This window comes from Nothobranchius furzeri, chromosome 12 (genome assembly GCF_043380555.1).
Source record: "Nothobranchius furzeri strain GRZ-AD chromosome 12, NfurGRZ-RIMD1, whole genome shotgun sequence".
Lineage (NCBI taxonomy): Eukaryota > Metazoa > Chordata > Actinopteri > Cyprinodontiformes > Nothobranchiidae > Nothobranchius > Nothobranchius furzeri.
Window position 1 is genome coordinate 67,178,573 of NC_091752.1, and position 13,611 is coordinate 67,192,183.

General features: G+C 44.5%; 1 protein-coding gene across 1 annotated transcript in view; it reads right to left on the reverse strand.

The window, feature by feature from the left end:
• Nucleotides 1–13,611, reverse strand: part of LOC107372781 (meiosis inhibitor protein 1) — a 134,539-nt gene that overhangs the window by 63,072 nt on the left and 57,856 nt on the right. Inside the window, 2 exon segments of the mRNA XM_070542860.1 lie at nucleotides 7,106–7,200; nucleotides 7,741–7,801. Of these exon segments, the coding sequence (XP_070398961.1) occupies nucleotides 7,106–7,200; nucleotides 7,741–7,801 (156 nt within the window).

Here is a 13,611-nt window from a genome sequence, read left to right on the forward strand (position 1 = left end):
GACATTTGTTTAAATAGTTGTTTTTACTAAAAATGTTTTTTGAAATTATTACCTTAAATGAAATTAGAAATTAGAAAACTAAAAACATAAATATTTTGTAGATGCATTTATTATGACATTTATGATTCAAAGTATGAATTGAAATTCTTACATTGTCCCACAACACCCCAACATGCCTTAAATAAAAAGAAACTAATATACAAAAAAATAATAAAATAAAGAATTTTTTTCCTCCCTTTCTCTTAGTTTTGTCTGATCATTAAATGTATTTACAATGTGTGTGGTTTCGCTGTGTATTATATAAACCTTAACCAGTATAGCAGTCTATTGTAAAAATGCAGCAACTCATTGCGTACTGTGCAAAATTATAATGACCAATAATAATTTCAGAGTAAATCATGTATTAGTCAAATCACTACCAGCATGATACTATAAAAATCCACAATACTATATTAAAAGTTATAATGAAGGCCTACTTTTAGGAAATGACAGCAACCTGCTATTGTAAAATTTCACTGTATCATAATGTGGATGTTCAGAGTATTACCTGTAATGTAGGCCTACTAGAACTGTGCAGTGATATAACTGACATATACATATCATGTTTGGTGTATTTTCAGTATTAGAACTACAGGGAAAGTTGACTGGATTTTTTGGCTTTTGGGTAAAGATGGATGGGGCCCCCATAACGTTACAGATAGCTGAAGAGCTTAGATGAAGCATAAAGGGTGGTTTCCACCGCCGCCATCTTAGCTACTAAAGATGGTGGAGGTGAGAGTGAGAATGTTGAGTGGGTGAGCGGACAGTTGACAACCATAGCAGTGAGCCGGTGGAACTAAACTGAGCTAACCCGGTGCTAACCTTGACCTAACAAGATTTGGCAGGCAATTTTAAGCAGAGAACCACAACTCTGCATCCTAAGCATAAACAAAAGAATATTAAATCAGCTTAATCATATTCATTATCTAGAGCATCTTTCCTTCGCAGGGTGGCAGTGTCAGCTGCTGGTTATCTCCAGCCAAGAAACGACCACAGTATTACTGTGACTGCGAGGTTTGGGCCTTGTGGAGCAGCAGGCGAGCCTCAGCCATCTACGGGGTAGCTGTTAGCCACGATAGCAACCAGCACTAGTGCTGACGTCTAAGCCACAACCCTAATTATTCATAATATCAAGATTAAATTACATCTAAATGGATGAGTTATAAAACAAATCACCTGACTCAGATTGGTCATGAAGGTAAACTGAATATGATTTTTTAACAAGGCAGTAAAGATCTTAGCATGATTAACAATGGGAGTTTGTTCCTTTCTGCAGCCAGCCACCAGCCAATATGGGGAACTGCAATTGTTGTCACTTCAACGGTAGGAACAGTCTTCAGAATCAGAGGTTGGGGCTTGGTACAGACCTGAATTCAGGGACTCGGATGGTCCCCGAAATGGCCCCAAAAACGATCTGGTTGGCTACAGTGGAGATACGCGAGTATGGGACGTTCTGGTCGAATTACCGAGAATTCCGATTGTGGAAACACACCTATTGTGTACATGACAGCAAGGGTCAGTAACGGCTCCTTTGTTAGCCCAACATTAAAGGAGGCATTGTTAAATATGTTTTTCTAAATAACGCTTAAACACTTGGAGCTAATAACTCAAGGTTTGAGTATGTTGTCAGGGAGGTTAGAGCCATCCCCTGTGCTAAGTTTAACCTAAGTGGAGTCAAAGGTTGCTGTATAGAGGCCAACATTTCACTTTTTTGTTCCAAATTACAAAATGGAGGGAAAATGATTAACTCTCAAACGTTTTGACCTAGGAATCTCAAAATAAATTCTGATCATCATGGGGGTTGAGCCATTCACTGTGCAAAATGTCAGAGTCGCAGCACCTTAGGAAGTGTCAAAGGTCATAGGGGTCAACCAACAGAGGAAATGTGGCCTTTAGGCTTGCCTATTTCCAACACACACAGGCATTTTTTTGTATAGTACACCTTCAGCAACATGGCAATTCAAGGTGCTTTACACGATTCTTCATTTATACATTTGACATTGGGAGCTAACACGCAATAAACAAAACAACAGCAACAATGTTACAACACAACAAGAGGGTTTTAATAATTGTGATATAGTGGAAATGGAGGAATTACAATATCTTGGATTGTTGATTTATGAAGCTTTGATACATGTGATTGATACAAAACTTGTTTTATATATAGGGCTGGGGTTAATGATCATTTTTAAAAATGATAATTCTGACGATTATTTTATCCCGAATTTATACCAAAGTGCACACGAGCATCTCCACAGAAACACCCGTGACCGTGCCGTGGCGCGTGCCCTTCATGCGCACCTATTTAAAAGCCTCAATTTACATCAGAGCATGAAGTGAGTGATGAGCGGGTTCCCTGCCATGGAATTCTACATTGCTGCTCTTCTGTGGTTTTACAATAAGTATTAAAGAACTCAATGGATTGATTTATTGAAATAAAACGATCGTGATGTGGACCATTCCACTGAATGGGTGCCATTTCCATCCATTTCTGTCCCCATGAAATTATATGTATAAATGTGCAGGAAAATAACTGGTAAATACATTTTGTTATTGTGCCAAAGGTCTTGCATAATGATCTGCGTGCAAATTTAATAAATATGATGGGCAGGATTAATAAAAACTACATTGGAAACACTGAACACACTTAGGCTCCTCATGAGGTTCTAACCCCCAAATTCCACTACCTCCGCTCCGCTCCGACACGAACGCCGGAGCAAAATCGGTCCCGTTGTAGTCAATCAGAGCAATTCCACTACTGCGGCCGTGCTCCGGCAGTGCGGCGCCGTGCGCTGCCCTCTATTCCGGCAAAAATAGAATCGATCCTATTTTCGCCGGACGCCGGAGCACCTCCGCAGTAAATGGACAGAAATCACAACGGCCCAACAGGAAAAGGAGCGAGCACAATTTCCGTTTTTCACAATAAATCGATAAACAAAAGGTGTTTTTTGTTTCATATGCACAGGTTTAACAACTTTTAACAACTATCAATGGCGGCTGAAGTTTAAATGCACAAAAGTAAGCCATAAATACAGTTTCTACTATCAAAGTAGTCACACTTTGTTGATCCAAACACTGCTGATCTGTCAACACAAATGATGGGCAGATTAAACAGCTCATGCCGATGTTTCTCCCACACAACAGGTGTTTGGATCTAACTTCCGCGTTTACTGCTCGGACTGTATCGCAAGATCTCGAAAATCCCGCGCATGCTTGTTTGCCCACCTCAGGTATCCGCACCGGAACGGAGCCGTTGTAGAGCGGGTACCAGTAAAAATTTAGTTCGGAAGCGAGCGGCTGCGGAAGGCGGTGGCGGACCGGAGCGGAGGTAGTGGAATTTGGGGGTAAGGTGAACCCTATTTTCGTTTAATCTCGTTCCGACTGCTTGCATCTACATACTATTTGCTCATAAAAAATAAAAAAAATTGTACTGAGTTCAAAAGTTAAACTTTTTTCAGAATTTAGAAAAGAAAACATGGCTGTAATAGAGGGGAGTCACACTCAGTGGTTCACTGGGATGAAACCTTGACTGCCATATATACGGATGTCATTGCAGTTTCCTTACAATGTTCATTATGTCCTCTTTTTAAATGTTAAATGAGGTTCTTTTTGTCCCAAGCAAAAAGAACCTCATTTAAAAAATTGAGATGTCATTGCAGGTTAAAATCCCCATCTTGGTTTTATACTTCTTGCCATACGGATGGTCAGTGGTCAGTGTTCTAAGTTGGCAGTAGTTAGTTTTGACTGTATTAGAAGGCATAAAGCATTTGTTTGTTTTAGTGAATGAGAAAAAATACTCAGAGCAACACAGCAGCTTGCTGTGTTATAGTAGGGAGGACGTAGTGATTTGTTGCTGTAGGTTTTAACTGAGCTGTTCTCCAGAAAGTGATTTTTGAGTCCAAACAACTTCCTCTCTGTCCATTTTATGAACGGTGCCCCCTTTCATAAAATGTCTGTGTATAGATTCAATTAATTTCCCATTCTCAAGAAATTAGACTGGCTCAGCCCTTTTAAAGACTTTTTCTAAATGTTTACCTTAATTAGATGACTGAAATTCAATGATGCAACACTGGGTCATTATATGACGATTCGGTAACAGTTCAATGTAAAAAAATAAGGCTATATAAGTTAATAAGGCTGTCTGGACTTTAGTTCCTATTATCTTTTTAAAAGGGGCAAAATGTATCAAATATATCAAACAACAAAAAAGCTCTTTTTATTTATAATGTTTTAAGAACTCGCCAAGACCCACTGAAAAAGTTTCATGCGTTTTTGAGGTTTATTGACCATATATAAAAAGTTTAGGTTCACTGCTTATATTGAATTTTAAAATATTGATTTTATAATTATAAAATAGGATTTGTTTTATTCAAGTATATTTTACTTCAGTACTTAGCTTTTATCTTGCAGTAAAATTTGTTTTGATGTCTATCATGAAAAATGGAAACCTAATCAAAAATGTATTGCTGTACTGCCATTCTCCTTCTGACCAGTAAATGGCGCAATAGAGCAAATAAATATTAGCTGGCATTCCAATTCTGACCAGTAGATGGCACCACCGAGTGAAGAAACACATACACACTTCAAGAACACCAAAGCCGATGGGGACTGCAATATTGTGTGTTACCACTAGGGGCGCATGGCTACACACACACACTGATTTTGGTTTGAAAATGCTCACATGGGGACTTTAGAGAAATTTGCATATTACGTTTCTATGCACTGTTTTTAAGCTTCCTATGGGGTTGTGCCTGTGGGGACCTCAAAAAAGTCCCCATGGGGAAATGGGTCCCCATGAGCATGCAGACAGTCAGGCCAAGTTCCCCACGGGGTAGGTAAAACAAGTACACACACACACACACACACACACACACACACACACACTTGCTACAAATCTCACTACTTCAAATATTTCACCCAGTACTCCAACACATCTCCTGGGAGTCTCCACTGAGATGTTTTGTGTTTTATTTCAGGATTTGTGATGCCAATGTAGAAAAAGCAGCAACAGAAATGCTGCTCATCTTTAGCATTTCTGAGTCCTATAATTTGCTTCAGCACAGCAAAACAAACATAACAGGCCTTCAACTGGATTTACTTCCTGTGCTGTCTCAAAGTACAATGGCAGTGAAGCGTTTCTGCTTCAAATATAAGTTCAGTGGCATTTTTGTCCATCCAAAAGACAAAACACCCAAGCAGAAGCTCAGTGGCGTCGTTTATGCAGTCCAGTGTAGTGAGGACTGTGCTGGGGTCTCATTCATCAAACATTGCGTAGAATCCTTACTAAAACCGTACTTAAGCTCAGCAACAAAAAAAAAAAAAAAAAGTACTTACGCCAAGCAGGTTTGTGATCTATCAAACATGGAGTACGCACAGCTGCACGCAATCTCTGCTTCATAAATCGAAGACTAACAGGAATGTTTCTCAGCTGCGTTTTAGTCACATCCCGCCCTCACCATGCCCACTTACTGCCATAAATGGTCAATGCAAAGTGCCTTGTGGACCTCATGCATGTACATAAGCCGGCTGTTGCAGCGCTCCGCCAAGGACATGGCGACCGTAGATCAAGGCAGATCAAGGAAGCGCAATTTCACAGAAGCAGAAACTGAGGTACCTGTGGGTGAGGTGGAGAAATGAAAGGAAGTGCTTTTGCAAAACAAATAAGAGAAAATCCACAGAGTGGCACAGCGTTGCTGAAGCCGTCAATGTTGTAAGTTCTTCAGAGAGATCTGTGGTGGATATAAAAAAAATGGTCCAATCGGGATTCGATACCCAGACTCCTGGGTGAAAGTCACGCGCGCTAACCAAATGGAGATCTCCCCTGTACAAGTAGGCAGGGCGCATGATCAATCTGGTCACAGTGACAGGACACACACTGTCACAGAAGCATGATGTTCTGTCTCAATCTGTCCCCCTGTTGATATTCTGCATTCCGTATTCTGCGCTTTAGGCTGTGTGTGTGTGAGTGCGCGCGCATGTGTGTGTGTGCATGTGGGGGGTCTTGTTCTGTGTGAAAACGAAGCGGTACAAGTGATAATGCTGCAGGATTTCATAATTGTATCCTTCTCAGCAGCAGCACTGCAGGTGCTCTCCATGTCCAACATGTGCGTAAGCCAGGTCCTTAGTCAACTTAAAGTTGCGCACATTTTTCCGCTAAGTTTTCTTTCATAAATCCCAAAGTTTGCGTGGAAAATTGCTTACGCAGTTTTCCGACCCCGTTTTGTGCGTAAGCAAGCTTGATAAATGAGGCCCCAGATTTTTACATCGGGGAAACTAAACAATTACACAACATAGTAGAGCCAACTATCCAGGTCAAGACTCTGCAGTCCACCTACACCTGAAGGACAGGGGACATGCTTTTGGAGATGACAAAGTCCACATTCTGGACAGAGAAGATAGATGGTTTGAGAGAGGAGGAAAAGAAGCTATCTATGTCAAACGTGGAAAACCCACTTTAAATAGGGGAGGGGCTTAGATTTCACCTTTCCAGTACCCATAAAGCAGTTTCAGTCTAGGTCACACCTTTCTGCATCTAATCAGCACAGCTCCCTCACAATCTAGGCTAACGACTCATCAGGGGATGGAGAGGCGGGGTATCCAGAGTAGTTTTGGCTCGGTAAATAACAACAGACAGCTCCAGCTTATAAGCTTGACTCTCCCATGTTCTACTTAGAACTGACAAAGCTCCTCAGATGAGAAGCAAAAGTTCTTCAAGAAACCAAAGAAGCCCAGTTGTCTTCATTTGAACCCTTTGAATTACCATGACATGGAGGACTGAGAACATTCACCAGCAGTGGCATTTTATGAATTAGACATGTTTGGAACACAGAACTGTGAGTCATTTCCTCTCACCACCTACAGGAGCTCTTCTTAGGGGCCTTGCAAACGCATCATCAGCAGGGAATTTGTGACAATTCCATTTATTTATTTAAATTTAGAAAACTATGCTGATTTGGTTTGGTTACACCACACCAATAAAATGTGTCTTCTGTAGTTTAATCTGACACAAAGTCGACAGGAGCAACAATGGTGTCTGCATTTAGCTGTGGGTAAAGGAACAGCATACCGTTGTATGGGTCCGAAGGGAGGTCTGATTCAGAGAGCAGACACACACTCAGTTTCTGCAGAAAACCACAGAAAGATGCATTCAGAATTGGGTTCCTGAAAAAATGAGAAGAGGGAGAAATGTTCACAAGAGGCCTCCGCAAATAGCAACAAATACGTGTAGATAACAGATGAAAGAGTGGAAAAATTCGACAGAAAGTGAAAAGAGATGAAAGTTAAGAGAAAACATGCTGAGCGGTCGATACAGAGAGAGGAGTGAACTGTGAGACAGGACAGGATGTGCTTTGAGTCACTTCTTTCATATATGAAACTCAGACACAGGAAAGTTCAGTTACATTACAGCTCAGAGCGGGGGGTCGAAAATGTACGTCAACCACCCCACACACACACACACACATCAAATTTAGCACGCTTGCATACACAAAACTTCAGACTGTGGATCTGCAGATCATCACACAGACTGACACCTAGCTGCTTACAAAAACAGAGTAACTGGTAAATATCAGACACACTGGACGTGTTAATCTGTCTTATTGGTTAAATGTCCTTGCTGACAAAGACACACGCAGACACTTGTTCTGACTGCTGCAACAGTTAGTTTATGGTCTCTCTGTGTTTGTGTCTCTTGTTACGTACCTGTTTCCTGCACAAAGGAGGGCTTTATGATTCACAGTCAGCTTAAAGAAACCAGAGGACGCTAAAGAGGCCAGAAAAAGAGCATTTAGGAAACAACTACCATACCTAAACCTTTGTCCAACAACTACTGATATTACTTGTCATGTTAAGTTTCTAAATAAAAACATTGCCCCTTTCCCCATCTTTATATTTTTCTTTCAAAAAGAGAAATTCTTACTTTTACCTGTAGTTGTCCTGAACAGACATTTACCAGGTAAACAGAAATACTTTAAAGATGTTCTTTGATTATTGACTGTTTTTCACTCAGAACCACCCTTTTCAGATGATTAGTGAGTGAATGCTGAGTCTAACAGCCAGACGCACATATCCCACCACTGCAACTGTTGGTAACAAGGTGAACTCATGAAATAGTCAAAAATTTGTCATTTTTTCTTTTTGAATCACACTCAAGGTAAGTTTAGCCAGTGTGAAAACTGTAAACCCATGTTTTACATGTGATGTAACATTTTAGAGGAACAAATCTATTGTTTCAGTCATTTGAAAAAACGAGAGTGAAACCACAGTAGAGATAACTGGGCAATAGTCCCACGTGGAAGTAAAAACTATAAATCCAGGGTATCTGCAGGTTTAAGGGAGTCCATTTTAAGACTTTTTAACACATTTTAAGGCCACTTTGACAAAAATTTAAGCTATTTTTAAAATTAAATTTAAACTATAATTTCCAGCTATTGCCTGGAACCGGTGCTAACCACGTCGCGATCGAGGGATTAGCCATCCAGTTACCATTAAACTTGCACTTCCCCATGGCGCAAGCTCCCACTAGCTTAACTAGCTAATGTGCTCATCTAAAAATAGCCCCCTTTCACAACCAACTGAATGTGTATGGTTCCGCTTTTGCCAACATCATTCACAAAAATTTTATTGAAATAAAATAATCTTGTTTATTGGGTCTTTGGTAATTTAAGACCTTTAGAAACTGTATTTAATGGATTATTTGTCATTTTTAAGGAGTTTTAGGGTCTTACATTTGGATAAGCTAATTTAAGACTTTTTAAGGACCCGCGGATACCATGTAACCCTCTCAGGCTCAAAATAAGTTTTGACAATAGGACATTTACTTTGTGCTTGATTTAATAATTTAGATGTTGTTTTCTTTAAAGATGGGTCTGTTGGTGAGAAACTAAGAAATGAAACCAACACTGTTGGGGGACATGAAAACCTTGAGTTACTGGAAGCTTGTTGCCTTGGGCAACTGACCATTAAGGTAAATAAGTCATGCTTCATATTTAGGCTGCAGGCAGTCGACAGAACACTAGTTTCTGCAGCGATACTGGGGGTCTACAGAAGGTTTGGATTGACCCTCAGGAGGCAGGAGTTGCAGATGTGCAACCTACCTGGTTACTCCACATACGTATTTCATGAGCATTTTTAACTCAGAAGTATTTTGAGCCTGAGAGGGTTAAACAGACTGTAGTGAATCCCCTTTTTAAAGAAGCCAAGCCTTGACGTAACTTGACTATCTAATTATTGATCTATTTCCAAACTCAGTTTTTAATCAAAAGTTCTAGAGAAAGTGGTTCAATTACAGCTACAGGATTATCTGACTATGCATCACATTTCAGACAAATCTCAGTCAGGTTTTAAAGCATGGCATAGCACTGAAAGTGCACTTTTACGGGTGGTTAAAGATTTATTAATGATCAGTTATTCTGGCAACTCAGCTGTTTTAATGCTGCTAGACTTATCTGCTGCTTTTGACACCATTGATCATGATACTCTGTTGTCTCGACTGGAGTCTTGTGTGGTATAAGGGGCGCAGTGCATGATCCTTCTCTGTGAACTTAAAATTTTACATCACCACCGGCACCTATGACTTGTGGTGTTCCACAAGGTTCCACAATAGGGCCAACTCTTTTTTCACTGTATATTTTACCATTGTCTTCTATCTTTGCCAGACACATTACTTTTCATTGCTGTGCTGATGACCTACAGATATATGGTAAATGGCCTGTATTTGATATAGCGCCTTCTAGAGTCCTGGAACCCCCCAAGGTGCTTAAAAACACCACCAGTCATTCACCCATTCACACACTGGTGGGGATGAGCTACGATGTAACCACAGCTGCCCTGGGGCGCACTGACAGAGGCGAGGCTGCCGAGCACAGGCGCCACCGGTCCCTCCGACCACCACCAGCAGGCAACGTGGGTTAAGTGTCTTGCCCAAGGACACAATAACAGCGACAGACTGAGCGGGGCTCGAACCTGCAACCTTCCGATTACGGGGCGAGCACTTAACTCCTGTGCCACTCACCCCAAATTCAGCTGTTTCCTTAGCAGATGTGAAGCAATGGATGTCAATTCATTTTATGAAATTGACTGACCTGAAGACAGAGATTGTAGTTTTTGGCAGTGGAGACCTGCTAAGGGGTGCTATGAGCACACTTGGTTCCTTTTCAGACTTTGTAAAGCCTCATGTAAAAAACTATTTTGTTTTTATTTATGGAAGGTACGTTTAAATTGGACAGACAGATAAGTGCAGTGGTCCAGTCTGGCTTTTATCAATTGAGGCAACTTGCAAAGGTTAAGCATTATCTGCCGGTAATGGTCTTTCAACACGTTTGTCATCTATTTGTCTCCTGGACTACTGCAACTCCCTTTATTATGGCTTAGAGCATTCCTCCCTAAACCGCTTGCAACTGGTTCAAAATGCAGCAGCCCACATTTTAACAGGAACAAGGAAGCGCGATCATTTCACTCCAGTGCTTGCTTCCCTTCACTGACTACAGGATTCAGTTGAAATTGTTGTTTTTTGTTTATAAATCCCTTCATGGTCTGGCCCCACCGTATATAGATGACTTATTGTCAACCTACACTCCTGCCAGGAAGATGAGGTCCATCTCACAGTCCTAACATGACTCGCCCCGTCTCACAGGAGACGGGGCATTTTCTGTGGCTGGCCCTATGCTCTGGAACAGCCTTCCTCTGCAGATTAGGACCTCTCAGTTTGGATGCTTTTAAGTCATTGCTTAAAACTCATTTCTTCAACCTGGCTTTAATGTAGAATGATTTTCTGTTTTATTCTCTTATTTTATCGACTTTTATGAATTGTGTGATGTAATGCTGTTCTTTATTTGAACTTGCTGCTTATTGATGGTTTAATGTTTTTAGTTATTTTATTGTCTTGCTATGTTCATCTTGTGTGTTTTATGTACTGTCACGAACAGAACTCAGAAGACCCGTGAAGACGCCAAACACAATAAAAGTATATCAAAAAACGTTTTTATTTTGATGCAGAGTTACCAAAGTTAGGCGAGGCTGGAGACAGAGTCGGAGACAGGCGCAGGTCGAAATGGCAGGCAGAATACAAGGCAGCGGTCAGGCGAAGAACGAGGTCCGGAGGCAGAGATCAGGCAGGGTGGATGGCTGGAGAATTTACTGGCAAATGTTTTCAATAATCTGGCAGAGACTGGGTAGCTGAATGGATCTTTTATAGCAGGGGAAGCAGGTGTGTGAGATGAGCTGAGGAGTCAGAAGCAGGAGAAGTGGATGAAGCTGATTGTGGTAGTCAGGGAAACAGAGCTTGGCTGGGGCTTGATGATGAGACCAGGTGTGCTGCATGAAGGCAGAGGAGGGTGAAGGATTGGGAGTCATGACAGACCCCCCCCCCGCCCCCACCCCCACCCCCCCAAGGGCAGATACCAGACGCCCACAGGAAACCAGAGCAGGGTGGGAGGAGGGGGACCAGGAGGGAGGGCCAGAGCAGGGTGGGAGGAGGGGGACCAGGAAGAAGGGCCAGAGGAGTCTGGGGGGCTGGCGACGGGGGACCAGGAGCCGGGACTGCGGGAGTCTGGGGGGCAGGCGAAGGGGAACCAGGAGCCAGGACTGCGGGAGTCTGGGGGGCCGGCGACGGGGAACCAGGAGCCGGGACTGCAGGAGTCTGGGGACGGGGAACCAGGAGCCTGGACTGTGGAAGTCGGGGGATAGAGGACACTGGAGGACGAGGACTAAGAGGGGACTCCGGGCTAAGACACTGAGGGGACACTAGAGGACGAGGACTAAGAGGGGACTCTGGGCTAAGACACTGAGGGGACACTAGAGGACGAGGACTAAGAGGGGACACTAGAGGACGAGGACTAAGAGGGGACACTAGAGGAGGAGAACCAGGAGCCAGGACTGTGGGAGTCTGGGGGGCCGGCGACGGGGAACCAGGAGCCCGGACTGCGGGAGTCTGGGGGGCCGGCGACGGGGAACCAGGAGCCGGGACTGCGGAAGTCGGGGGATAGAGGACACTGGAGGACGAGGACTAAGAGGGGACTCTGGGCTAAGACACTGAGGGGACACTAGAGGACGAGGACTAAGAGGGGACACTAGAGGAGGACGACTAAGAGGGGACACTAGAGGAGGACGACTAAGAGGAGACACTAGAGGAGGACGACTAAGAGGAGACACTAGAGGAGGACGACTAAGAGGGGACACTAGAGGAGGACGACTAAGAGGGGACACTAGAGGAGGATGACTAAGAGGGGACACTAGAGGAGGACGACTAAGAGGGGACTCTAGAGACTGAGGGGACAGAGGGAACTCTGGGACTGGTGGGGACGTAGACTCTGGGACTGGTGGGGACGTAGTCTCTGGGACTGGTGGGGACGGGAACTCTGGAGACAGGATCTCTGGAGACAGGGACGTAGACTCGGGGGAACTCTGGGGACGTAGACACTTGTGGGGACTCTTGAGACAGGAACACTGGGGACGTAGACACTTGTGGGGACTCTTGAGACAGGAACACTTGAGACTGGAACACTGGGGACATAGACAGTTGTGGGGACTCTTGAGACTGGAACACTGGGGACGTAGACCCTTGACTGGAGGGGGAGACATCGACTTCAGAGCCGGAGACTGAGGCGTCGACTTCAGAGCTGGAGACTGATGCGTCGACTTCAAGACAGGAGATGTCGACTTCGAGACAGGAGACGTCAATTTCTGTCGACTTCGAGACAGGAGGCATCGATCCTTGGACTGGAGGCGTCGACCCTTGGACTGGAGGCGTCAACCCTTGGACTGGAGGCGTCGACCCTTGGACTGGAGGCACTGGACTGGGCTGAGCCTCTTGGATGGGCGGAACCGGAGCCTCTTGGACAGGCTGGACCGGATGCGGTGCGTCCTCCGGGACCACCGCCGAAGCAGAATGCGATGCGTCCTCCGGGACCACCGCCGAGGTAGGATGCGATGCGTCCTCCGGGACCACCGCCGAGGCAAGATGCGATGCGTCCTCCGGGACCACCGCCGAGGCAGGATGCGATGCGTCCTCCGGGACCACCACCGAAGCAGGATGCGATGTGTCCTCCGGGACCACCGCCAGGACAGGATGTGATGCGTCCTCCGGGACCACCGCCAGAGCAGGATGAGATGCGACCTCCAGGACCACCGCCGAAGCAGGATGCGATGCGTCCTCCAGCACCACTGCCGAAGCAGGATGCGATGCGTCCTCCGGCACCACCGCCGAAGCAGGATGCGATGCGTCCTCCAGCACCACCGCCGAAGCAGGATGCGATGCGTCCTCCGGGACCACCGCCGAAGCAGGATGCGATGCATCCTCCGGGACCACCGCTGAAGCAGCATGTGATGCGTTGGAGGGTTCTGGGGAAGGTGACCACCTCTCACAGCAGGTCAGACCCTCTGCGGTGACATCCTTAAGTGCGGACCCATATACACTCCGAACATAAAGGTAGTAATTACCAAGGGCTGGAACTGCTATCAATTCTGGATGGGTGGAGAAGATGGCATTCAACCTTTCAGCCGCCAACAGACGTAAGTGGGGGCAGGTTGGCTTGGCAAAGACCTCCCACATAGCTTCCTCGACCATCTGCATCA